This window comes from Monocercomonoides exilis (assembly GCF_001643675.1).
Source record: "Monocercomonoides exilis strain PA203 chromosome Unknown scaffold33-1116896, whole genome shotgun sequence".
NCBI lineage: Eukaryota > Preaxostyla > Oxymonadida > Polymastigidae > Monocercomonoides > Monocercomonoides exilis.
In genome coordinates, this window is record NW_027150578.1 from 820,899 (window position 1) to 834,917 (window position 14,019).

Below are 14,019 nucleotides of genomic sequence, written 5' to 3' on the forward strand. Positions count from 1 at the left end.
AATGAGCATTTCCTTTTAAGAGAAATAAAAATGTTTCGCTGGTTGCTTTTTTTCTTATCATTTTGGTATTCTTTTGTTTTGTTTGCCTTTATAAGATTTGTAATTCCGCTATGTATTCGTTTGACAGTTCTTTAAGAGTCCAAATGAAATTCATTGTCTTATGTGCCATTTCATATCTTTACACATTGTTTTCTTCATCGATAGAAACAAAATTTTCAACATCATTTAAGTTCTTTTTAAATTGTTTCGTTCGTTTTTCAGTTTAGTATTTGCAACGATTTTGTTGCTTCATCAATTTTTCTTCAAGTGATGTGTTTTTATGTTGACGATTACAAGCTGTTTAATTTTCATGCAAGAATCTTAGCAGCCGAGTAAAATAACTTCATTTTTAATTTGAATAATCACTTCAGATATTTTTTATATGTAGTTTTTGTGTTACAATAACTGATTTATAGATATTCAATTTTTATGCCATGTTCAATTTCTTTCTTTTTTTTACGCATCGGCTGCTGAAATGATGAATTGTTTAATTTTCATTAACATCAAAATTTTGTTTTGACAAGTTAAGTGTTCGAAGACTAGACAAAATATTAGCCATTGAAAAAGAAAAACTAAATGGAAATAATAAATAACATCAAAATAACAATTATTATTATGAGAAATACACAGATCCAAAACAGGAATTTCAATAACAGGTTTCGAGAAAATGATAAAACCCTCACAAGGAAAACAACATCGATGCAAAAGATTGGATGAAATAAAAACATGCAAATTGAAAATAAAAAGAAGTGAAAAGCTCAAAGCAAAAACAAGAGTTAAAGAGCAAAGAATAAAAGAACAAAGAACAAAGAACAAAGAAAACGATTAATGAAGCACAGCTATAACAATAATGAATGAATTGAATCATCAACAGCCCGCTTCATAGAATCTTACAATCAGATTAATAATTGGAAAATAAAACACATCATCGAGCATCGACTCCACGCAATTTCATTTAGAACAGTTCGTCTTTCTTTCAAACGAATTAGCAACAGGTTTATTTTATATTATAACTATTTTATACTGAAAGAGCAATTTCTATACAAAACAATCGACTTACAAGAATAAAGAAAGACTCCATTCTCTTCTCTTCCTTTTTTCCCCTTCCTTTCATCAAATAATCAACAAAACTCAAAATGTACCTATCCCTCATCCAGCATTCATTCATTCACGCAAAAGCACTTCAAAGCACATCCTTCATCTTTACTCCAACTCTCTTGATTTGGCCTCAATATCGTCCATCTTCATCGCCTGGATTGTGCTCAAGCTTTCCCACAGCTCGGGAATGCCATGCACTGCAAACGGGATCTGCCCTGACTTCTTAATTGCAAATGTCACATCTGAAATTCTCTGTGCCTTCTCCCAGTTGACCATGTCGTTGACGACTGTGGGGCTCTCGTCGACATACACCAGGTCTGTCAGATATGTCGAGAAGAACGGCAGAAACGGCGGCTTTGTTGTCTTCGCGAGGTGCCGCAGCTGGGCGCTCTTCCCAGCCGTGTCTGTCACCTCCCGCAGCTTCGTCAGCGTCTCCATCTTCTTCGCAGACACAAACGCCCACGACTTCTTCAGACGCTTCACCGCAAAGCCGTTCAGCGCCAGCATCACCTCCATCACCCCGTTGAAGTTGCTCAGCTGCAGCATCTCCTCTGCCATCTGGATGAAAAACTCAATCATCTTCCCTCGCTCTGCTGGCTGCTCCTTCGACACAATGCACGACGCCACCCACAGCGTCACCTGGTTGAACCGTTCTGTCATCCTCCTCACATTCGGCGCGATTTCCTGTGCATTCTCCTTCATCCACGCCTTCGACACGAACTCCACTGGCTGCATCTTGATGTACAGCTCAGCCTCAATCAGCGTCATCTGCCTGGCAATCTCTCTCGGATCGAACTCATCCAGCGACAGCACCAGAGGGGAGGTGAGGGTGCAGCTCCAGACAGCACCTGCAGGCGACGAAGAGATCGAAGACGACGTCAGCACTGGAGAAGACACACCAGACTGGACAGAAGGCAAAGTTGCAGCAGACGCACTCAGGTGATTCGACGAAGATGACAACAAGCTGGCTGTTGAGGAGGACGAGCTGAGTGAGCTGCTTGGCCCTCCTGTGTTCGCGCCATACACCATGTGCTTCTTCAGTCTGTCTGGGAAGAACGGCAGCGGGGCGTTGTGAGGTGTCCATGGGTGCACAGGTGCCTGTGCTGCAGCCACAACACCATTCAGAGACTGCATAATCATCTTCGCATAGACAGGTGTGCCGTCAGCGATGCTCTGCTTCAAGAGAGCGATTAAGAGCGACTCCATCGCAGGGGAGGAGAAGTCTGTTGGGTGGGACTTGATCCACGTCTGGATAGACGCCAGGACGCTGTGCCGCACCCGCTCTGGTATCTCTGGCAGCTGCAGAGAGAGGGCGTGTGGCTGAGAGGGTTGGGGCACTGGAGACGCAGAGGGAGGCGGTGGGACAGGTGGTGGGGCATTCTGTGCTTGTTGCTGCTCGTCTTCAGACTTCTTCCTCTCTTTGTCTCTGTCTATTTTGGGTGTGAAGAGCTGCACGCGGAGTGTGGATTTTGGCTGAGGCAGTGTGGCTGTTGATGTCTGTTCCTGCTCTTTCTTGTTCTGTTTTCCAGCTGCTCCTTCGTCTTCTTCTTTGCCTTCCTCTTTCTCACCCTCTCCTTCCCCAGGTGATGCGTCCTTCTCCACTCTGATGGGCGATGCCACCACATCTGACACGAAGTCGAGTGGAGGAGGAATGCTGTCACAGGAAGAGTTCTGTCTCTGCTGCATCTGCATCTGCTGCTGATGCTGCTGTTGCTGTTGCTGCTGAGCAGAAGGAGAAGAACTGGGCAGAGGGACAGGTGTGCTGAAGGAGAGGGTGGTGGAGAGGTGCTTGTTGGGAGAGGAAAGAGATAGATTTTGGGTGCTGGCTGTTGGGTGAGATGGCTGTGGAGGAGGAGAGGAGGAAGGGCTGGGGGAAGCTGTTGACGGAGAAGAGGGAGAAGAAGAAGAAGAAGAAGATGTTGATGATGTTGTTCCTGATGCTGGTGGGGGTGGAGGAGGCGGTGGAGGAGGAGGGGGAGGTGGTGGAGGTGGAGGTGGAGCAGAAGAAGGAGATGATGAGGGGGATGAAGCAGAGGCAGGTGGAGGGGGTGTTGGTGGTGGTGAGTGCCTGTTGGCTGGACATGAGGGTGACTGAGACATGCGTTTGACTAAAAAATAGATGAGCAAAAAGGAGAAGAAAAACAAAGAAAGAAATAATGAAACAATTTAAATTAATTTATTCTCAAAAAAGAAGAAGAAATGCTTTAAATTTTTCTAAGATTCCTTTCAAAAAAAGCTTCAAAAGCAGAAATTTCATATCACAATTTCTCTTTCTCTTTCTCTCTTTCTTTCTCTCTCTCTTCTATTAGTATCACAGCATACCCTGATTCTCCCACTCCTTGTATCTGTCATTGATCAGCTCATATCTCACAATCAGCAGCCTCATCAAGTCCTCTGGGGTCATCCATGTTCTGTAGCTTAACAAGAACACGCCCCACATCTTCAGTGCCAGCGGGTCTGTCCCTGTGCACTTCTCCACCAGCTTCACCACCGTCGCCTGCGAAATCCGCCGCTTGTTCGCATTCCGAAGGAGCGTGTTGGAATTCACAGACTGCGAATCGGCTCCTTTCTCTCTCTCTCTTTCTTTCTCTCTTTCTCTCTCTCTGTCTTTCTCTCTCTCTTTCTCCTTCTCCTTCTCCTTCTCTCCCGTCTCCTCTGTCTTCTCCTGTTGATAGACAATATTCTCTGGTGTATCCACCAGGCCGAAGATGATGTTGTCTCGGGAGACAGGAAAGGAAGGCAGCTGCACTTTGCTCACAGCCGGCGGGCGAGGAATGAGAATGCCGTTTGTTGAGGCAGAGGCAGACGAGGAGGACGAGAGCATCTCACGCAGAGTGAGAAGAGAGGCCGAGATGGACTCCAGCTCGGGTGTATGCGGAAAGAGGGTGGGTACATTAGAAGAAGAAGAGGAAGAGGAAGAAAGAGAGGGAGAAGAAGAAGCTGTTTGGGTGGTGGTAGATGAAGATAGTGAGGAAGGAGAGGTGCAGTTTGTTTGAGAGAGATTAGGAGAAGACGAAGATGTCGAAGAAGGAAGAGCAGAAGTGGAAGCAGAAGAAGACAGAGGCGATGGTGAAACGGAGGGAGCAGGCGAAGAAGAAGGAAGGAGAGGGGATGATGTGTCTATGGATGGGGTTTTAGAGTGCATTGGAGAAGTCAAAACAGCACAAGAAGCAGACGATGATAAAGAAGGAATCGCAGAGAAAGAGCCAAGCTGCAGAGAAGAAGGTCTCAATGGCTTGACAACCAGAAGAAGAGGATTGACAGCGAGTGGCTGTGAGGGTGGAGGAACAAGAGGAGAAGAAGTGGCAGAGAGAGACCGCTTGGTCTTAGTTGGTGTGGCTGAATGAGAATCAGCAGAGGATGAGCCAGCAGGGCTGTCGGGGGATGTGGTTGATGAGCTGAGCGCAGAGGGAGAGGAAGGTGTCGAGAAGTACGAAGAAGATGGAGGAGGTGGTGGAGAAGGAGATGCAGAGGGAAGTCCCTGCACATCTGCTGTGCTTAATGAAGGTGACTGCAATTGGCCACCAGCTGTGTCAGATGCCTCCTTCTCGCTGCCAAGCTCCTTGTTTGTGGAGGTCGAGCGCCTCGAGGTGGTGTTGCTGCGGCGGATGGTGAATGTGACAGAGGGCAGCGGCGAGTGAGTCAGCGATGTATTCACCACAGGTGACGAGATGGGAGAGGCTGCGGGTGATATCGCGGCTGAGCTGGTGCGGGACTTAGTGGATGGCGTGAAAGAGCAGGTGGGAAGTGACTGAGGACTCGGTTGGCTAGCGCTTGATGGTGACAGTGGCTCAAGTGGATTGCGAGTTGTGCTTTGCGAAAAAATAAGAGAAGGTTGAACTTCGTCTTTTGGGCTTTCTGCAGCCTCTTTATCTGAACTGACATCTTCAGGCTTGGCTTCTGCTTCATCATTCGGTTTGGATGGTGTGCTCTCTTCTTGGGTGTTTTGATCAATTGTCTCATCGACTTCTGTTTTAGTCTTTAACTCTGAAGTTGATTGACAGCGTTCTTTATCCTTAAAAGAATGAAATGATAGTTTCTGTTCTTGGTGTTTGTGATCGGAAACAGATTCAGGAGACTTACTATGAGAATGACGAGAATTGCGCTGAGAATTTTTCACAAAATTTGCAGAATTCTTTGGTGGTGGAGTCGTTGCACGAGGTTTTGGATTCTGTTGTTGTTGTGATTTGATCATCGAAGGAAGCTTTAACGTTTCTGGAATTATATCGAAAGAAATCTGCTTTTCAGAATTACTTGTTTCACTTAATGGTGTTGTTGGTGGTGGAGATTCGCTGTTACGGCTTGAAGTCTTGGCGGACTGAGTTACGATCTTTGTCGGTTTTGAACTTGGTAACCTGGGTGCAGTCGCAGTTGATGTCGCTTTTTCTTGATACAGTGATATAAGTTCTTTGACTGAATTTACTGAGTTTTGAATAACTGCATCGCTCTGGATATTCTAATACAAAATTTAACCAAGATTGAAAAAAAAGTAAGAAACGCAAAAGAATAAAATTCTCCAAGTTTCGCATTCCAACGATAAAAAATATTTCATACTGTTGATTTCACATCTTGTTCATCTCCAGAGCGCTGTTCGCTCATTGATGAGATAATTGAGAATTCAAAATATGGGGATGAGTTTGATTTTCACAATAAAAGAATTATTATAACTATAGCAATTAAATGGATGCTGCTAATGTTTCTTTTTCATAAATGAAAATCAATCAACCATTAATTTTTGATATTTTGAAAAATAAAAATTTGGCAATTATTGTTTTAGCAAACAAATGTGTGAAATTATTATTTCGTATATCTCCTTTTTTAAGTAATTAATGATTTTAGGATGCAAAATTCTGATGAGGTAAAAAAAGAAAACTCCGCATCAGGTTTTAACTTCTTTTTTTTGCATTTAAAATAGAAAGTTACGAATTTTTATGCGTTAAAATGAATTTGCATCGATGATAAGAATCGTTATTTCTTCTTTCTTCAGACAAAAGCGATAATGCAACCTCGTCATTTGCAGATTTGCCATATTTTCCTCCTGAACTTGATGAAGATGATGAACTACTAATTGCATTCCAGCAAACAAATGACGTTTTTGGAAAAGATTTTAATGACTTATTGGCAGAAAAGCACAATCAACTGAAACTTAATACACAACTTCATTTTTTAAAACATCAATCAACAATAAGATTAAGAGATGTTCCTCTGATAGGGACAAAAAGTGACTACGTTGACAATCCACGAGTAAATCAAACGGTAGGTGTCGACGGGTTTTATACTAAATTTATTGAAATGGATCGAGATCATTCCGTTTGGGATGCTCCAAGGAGAGTTTTTGGAGTGTCTTTGGTTGAATTTAACCAATTTGATGCAAACGTTGTTGGTGTTGTTTATCGCTCAATGCTTTGGAAGCAACCAAAGTGCAATTTTCCATTGATAGCATCTCCTTTGAGTTATGATTCTGGTCAAACACTTTTAAATGCTGAAAAACGAAGTGACATGACAGAATCTTTGGAGGGTGCTAAAAAAGTTAGAACAGATAACGAGAAAGAAGAAACAGTGGGGCAAGCATACATACCGCCTTATTATCTTTTCCCATCCTCAAATGAGCAAGACATTGAGCAATTGTCAAAAGTGGAGATGGCTCAAGCATCGCACTCTGCTTCTGCTCTGTTCATCCCAACATTAATACGCCTCTCATTGCCCTCTTCATCTCCTTCACCCACAACACAGACAGAGCTGAGCGACGAATGGAACAGTGTAATTATGCTCTGGTCTTTGCGAAGCCTCACAACTCAACCACAATTTTCTTCGTCTTCTTCATCTTCTTCAGCACCAGCAGACTCTTCAGCTACCCGCACGCCAACTCCACTTGCAGTGTTTTCTCTCCCAGCGACTGTCACTTCACTCTCCTTCTGCCCCAACAAATCGTCTGTGCTGTATGCTGGCTGTGCAGACGGCTCAGTCCATCTTCTTCAGGCTGAGCCATTGGCAAGCGCCATAAGCGAGTCTAACGCCTCTCTTCATTCATCATCCACCCCAAACATTCCCCTCGGTGCCCGCTCCTCCGTCCACACCATCGTCGATCCGTCGACGTGCGAGGCGAGTGTGATCGCGCTGACAGGCAGTGCTGCTTCGCCTGGGTGGGGCAGAGCGTCTCCTCACCCAGCTGCGCCTGGCGGGATGATGGCACTGCGCAGTGCAGAAGGCAAGGTCATCTGTGTCGATGGCCTCGGCACAACCACCCGGTGGAGCGACGACCTCAGCAAGCAGATCTCATTCAGCTCGTTCATCTCAATGAGCAGCAGCTTGTCTTCGCCTTCCTCTTCTCCTGCCTCTTCTCCTACTTCTTCTTTCTTTTCTGCCTCATCTGCCCCTATTCACTTCACCACTCACGCCTTCACCACACCCTTTTCTGACTATGCGCTTCTGGGCGCTGAAAACGGCGGGCTGTTCTGTGCGAAGGAGTCGCGATTCGCCCGCTTTGTCGACTTTGCCGGCACAATTGATGCAATCATGGGTGCCGGCAGTGAAGAGATTGATGTGAAGTTCCCAATTTCTGCGCTGAAAGTGCACCCGATGTGTGTCTCTCTGCTTTCCACACCCGAAGGAATAGCTGCTTATTCACAGAGAACAGAAGCATCTGCCTTCAGCATGTCAACTGGGATGTCTGCTCGTTCTCATTCTGCTATGTCATCATCATCTTCTTCTTCTTCTTCCTCTTCCTCTTCTTCTCCTTCTCCTTCTCCTTCTTCACTGGACTTCTTATCTTCTGCCGATGCTGTGTTTTGTGGGGAGCATCGCCTTGTCTTTGCAGTCAGCTCGTTCAGCGGCTCTGTCTTCGTGTTCTCAACAGCCCCGCTGTCTGAGTCTTCCCTGCAGCCAAGCACTCGCCCTTCCCTTTTCAATCAGTTCGCAGCAGCATCTTCTCCTTCCTCATTCATGAAATCTCTTCTTCTTCCTCCACTTCATTTCTCTTCTCCTGTGAATTCAATAGCTTTTTCTCCCTCCAACCCTGCTTTGCTCGCTGTTGCAACAAACGATGGCACACTGTCATTGTTTGATTTATCTACAAAACATACCACTCCATTTGTAGCTGTTAAGCCTCGGTCTTTTCCGCTTGTTTCAATTGCCTGGAGCGGTGATGGATCAAATGTTGTTGCTGGAAATGTCATTGGAGAACTTTTTGTATTTAATGTTGGAAAGGATTTAATTATTGAAACGGAAAAAGAAAGAGTTGAAATTTTCTTTGATTTATGCAAAATAAAATAATAATTTCAAATATTAATTGCGATCTTTCTTAAACTGAAATCATGGGTTAGATCATATATTGCATCTGATCGAACTGTATTTATTAAAGAATGCTGCTACTTTATTGCGAACACTGCAAAGAATATACTCTTAAAAAGAAATGTAATTGCGGATGCACCCCTAGACCAGCCCATCCAGGTTATTCTTTTTGAAGTTACAAAAGATATTTGATTATTTGTTTTTTTGATGTTTAATGCACATTTTAACTTATAATTTTAGCACGATTTTCACCAGACGATAAATTTTCAGCTGAAAGGGTTACACTTAAACGCAGACATAATTTATTACTCACGCAGCAACCGCCACAAAAATACTAATTTGATTCTTATCAATCATTTCATCTGATTTTCTTTAATTTGTTTTGCATACTGTTTTCAAAACTTTATGTAAACTCTTATTTCCATTTTGTTGAACTTAAAAGCTCAAGTTTCCTTTGATTGCACTTCTTCAGTTTATATCTTTAAAAATTATAAAATGCTTTATCAAGCAGTAATTTCCAAATTTTCGAAAGTGCAACAAACGTTATTCCAAATGATCTCGTTACATGTTTAATATCATTTTTGATTTTAAAAAAAAGAAAAATATCCTCCGCTTGGGATGCTTGTTTTGTTGGTCAAAATACATTTAAAAGTTTCGAAATTCGTTAAAAAAAAATGGAAAAAATGTAAAAAATAAAAAGAATGCATGAAGAAATAAAATAATTGATTTGATTGGATAAATATTTTGCAACTCTTTTTTCTGTAATTATTTTTGTATAAGTTTTTGAGGATAGAAACGGATTTGAATGGATGATACGCAGCTGATGCACGACGATAAATAGATGTGATGTGTGAAGCTCTTCTTGCCTTCAAAAATCTAACATCTATGTTACGATGACAATGACTTTATTTGCTATCTTCTTCCTTTGTGACATGTTTCTCTTCACTAACTGGCGAAGCAGAAGAGGCGGGTATTGCGGATGGAGCTGAAGAAGATGCTCCAGACGCTTTTCGTTCTTCTGCCATTTTTCTTACAATTGAGACCATTGAAACAGGGTTAGGCTCTGCAACTTCACCTTCGCTTGTTTCTTTTTTCTCTTTTTCTTCTTTATCATCCTTCTTATACCTGTTTCCTTCTATTCCAAATTCTTTCATCACTGCCACTGTAGATTCAGGAAGAATGCATTTCTTTCCTGCCTCTTCCAACTGACAGCAGACAGATAAGATTGCATCCTTTGAATATTCCTTATAAGCATGATCGTATCCGGCTTTAATGGGAAGCTCTGGGAAGTCGTCCATTAACAGCTTAAATCCGCCATTATTCATCATAGAATCAAAGTTCATGCCCATCGTCATTCCCATCTCATTAGCCAACGAGTCGAGTGCATCGTCTCTTCCTCTTCCTCTACCGCCACGACCTCCTCGGCCACCCCTTCCTCTCGAGCTCTTTCCACCTCTTCTTCGACTGCTATCAACTGCTTCTGACTCTTTCTCCTTTTCGGCTGCTTTCCCTTTACCTTTACCTTTCTTTCCTTTTCCTGATGTGCTTGAGCCAGAAGTGTAATTGTATTGATCTGATGAGGAATAAGAAAACTGAGTTTTTTCTCCAGCTTTCCCTTTTCCTTTTCCTCCCTCTTTTCCATCAGCATTTTCAGCACCTTCCTCATCCTCTTTTTTATCTTCTCTCGAATAATAAAATCTTGATGTCTTACTACTGCTTGCAGGAGCTGATGTCTGTCCATGTTCATTATCTCCTCTTCCGCTAGCACCTCCTCTTCCGCCAGATCCCCTTCCGCCTCTTCCTCTCCCTCTCCCTCCTCCTCTCCTTCCTCTACCATATCCATATCCATCATGTCCTTCTCCATATCCATTTTCCATCATCATCATCATCTGCACCATCATCTGCATAGACAGTGGGTCCATGGGCATACCCATTGGCATCCCAAATCCCATTCCGCCAGGTGCTCCCATTCCACCTGCTCCCATCATTCCTACTGCTCCGTCAGCCATTCCTGCTCCTTCTCCAAATTCTCCCTCTAATCATATTGCAACAATGGTGATACGTTCAGGAAATGAATTTAAAGATATTAGTTATTTATAATTAAAGTCTAATAAGAAGATTTCCAAACCAGGTGGCATCATTCCAAATGAAGGTTTTCCAAATGAAGAGTGCTAAATAGCATATTTACAGTGTGAATGAAGTTAAATAAATTTAGAAATTTATTCAAAATAAACAAATTGAGTTATTAAAAAAAATGCAAATATTTGATTATTAAGTTCAATTTTTAAAAAAATGGCTTCAAACCTGATGTCTATAAAAGCCTGAAGGTGCTCCAAGTGGAGTTCCTTCCATTCCAAAAGCATCTGAACCGCTTGCTTTTCCTTCCATGCCAAATGCATCTGTATCCTTGTCTTCTTCGCTTGTCTCTCTTAACAATTAAAATATACATATTTTTTTTTATGTTTTAAACCATTAGTGAATATACAGTACATAAAAGAAATTGATTATAATTTATCAATTCAAAAGCAGTACAGAAAAGCAAATTAAAATCGAATCAATCAATAACTTTAATTACAAACAATAATGTTCTTATATGTTCTGCTTTCAATCTTGCAGAAACGCTTTTTCCATCAATTTTCTTTGTTCTACATCTTTCCAACGCTTTTAAAGCAATTTCCTCGCTATCAAATGTTATCATCCAGGTGTCAGCAACATCAGGTTTGATTGTTTCGATAGATCCTCCAATTTGTTCAAGATCAAATAAATTACGAATTGTCTATAATTCCAATTAAAAGCATTTGTAAAACAAAAGATAATAAAGCAAAAAACTGACAAACATCTTCTGGAGTAGAAGAAGGAAGATCACGCAAAATTACAGTCTTTCTTCGTATTGGTTGAAGATTGGGCTTCACTTTCGTTTTTTCTTCATTCAGCTGCAATTTCTTTGAAGTGCTAAGTGCTTCAACAATTAATTCTTTATCTGTAGTTATTCTTGAAAGTTCTTTGAATGATGCAAGTACATCCAATGGAACAAATAATTGAGAATCCATTTGCGAAACAAGATAAGCATCTCGTGCTAAATTCGTTTTCGAAAGATAATATTCAATTTGTGAACGAATTTGCTGGAGTATCACTTCGCGCTCTTTACACGAAAAAGAATTAAAAACAAGAATTTGAAGAATTATAAAATATAAAAATAAATAAATAATGATGCCAATCAGATTAAAAATATAATGTAAATGAAATTAAATGAAATAAATATTGCATAAATATAAATAGCATTCATTTGACAATAGCACGAAAATCAATAAACAAAATGATGAATTAAAAAAAAAATTCACACCACTTTCAGTTGAAGGTATTTGATCTTGGGTTTCAGGCTGAGTGTCAGAGGGTTGCATTTTAGAAAAATAAAACAATAAAAATCTTTAATTGACCAAGCGGTGGAAGAATTATACAAAATGTCTGATCTTAACAGGAAAAAGTGGAATAAAAATTTTGCCCATTATTCTAAAAATTCATCTTTCTTCTCAAAAAATTATTTAAAAGTGCAATTATCTTTATTATATTCATAGCCTCAATAGCTTTATGTTAAAAACAAAGTCATACATATAATGTACATTAAATATTATTTATTGAATGATAAATTAAGAACAAGCATTCATTCATAAAACAGTTCACTTCGCAATTGCAAAGATTGAATTTCTGAAACAAAACAAAATAGCTTATCAACGTGGAATGGATAACTATCTTGTGACAGCATAATGTTTGAAACAGATGAAAAATGCAAAAAAGAAAGAAATGTTCATACCCATATAATAAATGAAGATATTTATAAATAAACAGGCATAATCAAAACTTAGGATTTGCTGCAGTTAAAAAGGAGACACAACAAAACTTAAAAGGAAAAAGGAAAAAGGAAAAGGCTGAACAATAAAACAGCACAATCCAATTTAATATTGTATAAAGGCGTTGAGATAAATTATAAATGGTAATCTATTCACAAAATGGATGGAACGGGGCAGCAGATCCTCCAAAACGCATAGCAAAAGACTGAAGTTTCTCCGGATGAAGAGAATGATATGCCCGGCAAGCAGACAGCCAGGAGAGCCTGTGATAGAGCCTCTCTTCCCGGCGGATCGTATACGGTTCCTGCGCTGTGGCCGAAGAAGGCGCAGCTGTCTGCGATTTTTCTTTGTCTTTTTCGCTTTCTTTTGATTTCTCACTGGAAGAAGAAGAAGATGATGATGATGATGATGAAGCTGAAGGTTCACTTGCAATTTTTGCTTGCTCGGTTGATGAAGAAGAGCCAGATGACTTTGACGAAGGCGAAGTAGCAGAGGCTGAAGAAGGCAAAGGTGCAGATTGTGTTTGGGCAGAGTTGTGGGAATGTGCATGGGAAGAAGACTGAGGCGTTGCCGAGGAAGAAGAAGATGGTGCAGGAGGTGCTGCTGGCAATTGCACTTTCGTCTCGATGATTACTCGTGTTATTCCCACAACTGGGCAGCGGTTAAGTATTGAGAAAAATTCTGTCTCATCAACAGTCGGGAAGATGTTGTGCAGCATAATAAGGCTGTACTCCTCCGCTGTGATTGTTGGAAGAGTCAGAGAGGCCGACGAAGATGTGGCTGAAGAAGATGACATTGATGCAGATGTTGGTAAAAATGGTGTGAGTGGGGTTGTCGAATAAGAAATTGTTGAGGATGACGGTGATGAAATGGTATACATTGCTCGTCGTGCTTTATTTCCAAATACCCTTGCTTCCAAATTCATTAAAGCTCTGAAAAATGGCTATATCATTAAATGAATTCAAAATAAACGAGAAATTAAATCATTTTTCAATTTATAAAAATGCAAACAACAATCGGAGATGCAATCGGATGACGCGAAGAAAGACGAGTCCAAGCTTCACGCAAAGTCATTTTATGATATTCTATCATATGTGCTAATACAATAGTTGAAGAGCGAGACATTCCTGCGCGACAATGAACTAAAGCTGTTCCTCCTTTATCCATGCATTCTTTAAGGTACTGAGAATTATTTGTGAACGCATTGATAAAAGCAATAAAATAATGAATAAATTAAAGTTAACAAACTTTGAGTGGTTCTGGCCATGCTTTTTCAAATCCATCTACAGCAGCTGCAGAGTCAACGATCGGAATCTTTTGGGTAAGCATTGAAAAAAAGTTGAATGTAAAAGATATTCATATTAAACTTTATCAAACCCACATCCGTTGCATTGGAGGTGGTAGTGGTTCTGTTTGACGTGTTTTAATTACAGATAAAACATGAGTAATTCCAAGTTCCTAAAAAGCATAATAATTGTCAAAACATTGAAAATTATTGTATTAAATTTTTCGCGTAATTAAAGCAACATCACTTTTAAGTGTTTGACATCTGCAGTTCCTTCAATGTTTGAAATCCATAATTTTCCTGGAATAATCTCTGAAACAATCGGTTTGCAAGGTATAGTTTGTGTTAAACTATGCCTGGACCATGGAACTGCTTGAGCTTTTGGGGCAGGCTCTCGTGAAATTGTGTCTTCGTGAGAGCGACGTTTTTTAACTTCTGTTGCCATAAAGGAAAAAACAC

The 14,019-nt window shown here is 40.9% G+C and overlaps 4 protein-coding genes across 4 annotated transcripts; 1 reads left to right on the plus strand and 3 right to left on the minus strand.

The window, feature by feature from the left end:
- Positions 1-466: 466 nt before the first annotated feature.
- On the minus strand, positions 467-5,736 carry MONOS_3611 (putative guanine nucleotide exchange factor; the record flags this gene model as incomplete). The annotated part of the gene is made up of 3 exons (XM_067873621.1): positions 467-3,245; positions 3,460-5,593; positions 5,692-5,736. The coding sequence occupies 3 exons, from the start codon at positions 5,734-5,736 to the stop codon at positions 1,243-1,245; spliced, it is 4,182 nt and encodes a 1,393-aa protein (XP_067724454.1). The 3' UTR covers positions 467-1,242.
- Positions 5,737-5,977: 241 nt separating this feature from the next.
- Positions 5,978-8,980, plus strand: MONOS_3610 (uncharacterized protein; the record flags this gene model as incomplete). Its single annotated transcript, XM_067873620.1, has 3 exons — positions 5,978-6,020; positions 6,101-8,586; positions 8,668-8,980. The coding sequence occupies 2 exons, from the start codon at positions 5,978-5,980 to the stop codon at positions 8,407-8,409; spliced, it is 2,352 nt and encodes a 783-aa protein (XP_067724455.1). The 3' UTR covers positions 8,410-8,586; positions 8,668-8,980.
- A 52-nt stretch (positions 8,981-9,032) lies between these two features.
- MONOS_3609 (putative lupus la ribonucleoprotein) lies at positions 9,033-11,900 on the minus strand. Its single transcript, XM_067873618.1, has 6 exons — positions 11,771-11,900; positions 11,265-11,569; positions 11,007-11,203; positions 10,732-10,855; positions 10,556-10,598; positions 9,033-10,462 (listed from the first exon to the last, which is right to left on the minus strand). Exons 1-6 carry the CDS (start codon positions 11,826-11,828, stop codon positions 9,333-9,335), a joined length of 1,857 nt encoding a protein of 618 aa, XP_067724456.1. The 5' UTR covers positions 11,829-11,900; the 3' UTR covers positions 9,033-9,332.
- A 97-nt stretch (positions 11,901-11,997) lies between these two features.
- MONOS_3608 (putative atypical dual specificity phosphatase) lies at positions 11,998-14,005 on the minus strand (the record flags this gene model as incomplete). The annotated part of the gene is made up of 5 exons (XM_067873617.1): positions 11,998-13,218; positions 13,287-13,457; positions 13,524-13,589; positions 13,653-13,733; positions 13,808-14,005. The coding sequence occupies 5 exons, from the start codon at positions 14,003-14,005 to the stop codon at positions 12,424-12,426; spliced, it is 1,311 nt and encodes a 436-aa protein (XP_067724457.1). The 3' UTR covers positions 11,998-12,423.
- Positions 14,006-14,019: the final 14 nt, after the last annotated feature.

Coding starts and splice junctions, on each gene's coding strand:
- MONOS_3609 (XM_067873618.1), bottom strand. CDS start 11,828: ATGCAACCCTCTGACACTCAGCCTGAAACCCAAGATCAAATACCTTCA. Junction 11,570..11,770: donor AATACCTTCAACTGAAAGTG/GTGTGAATTTTT, acceptor TTTCGTGTAAAG/AGCGCGAAGTGATACTCCAG. Junction 11,204..11,264: donor CTTCTTCTACTCCAGAAGAT/GTTTGTCAGTTT, acceptor TTGGAATTATAG/ACAATTCGTAATTTATTTGA.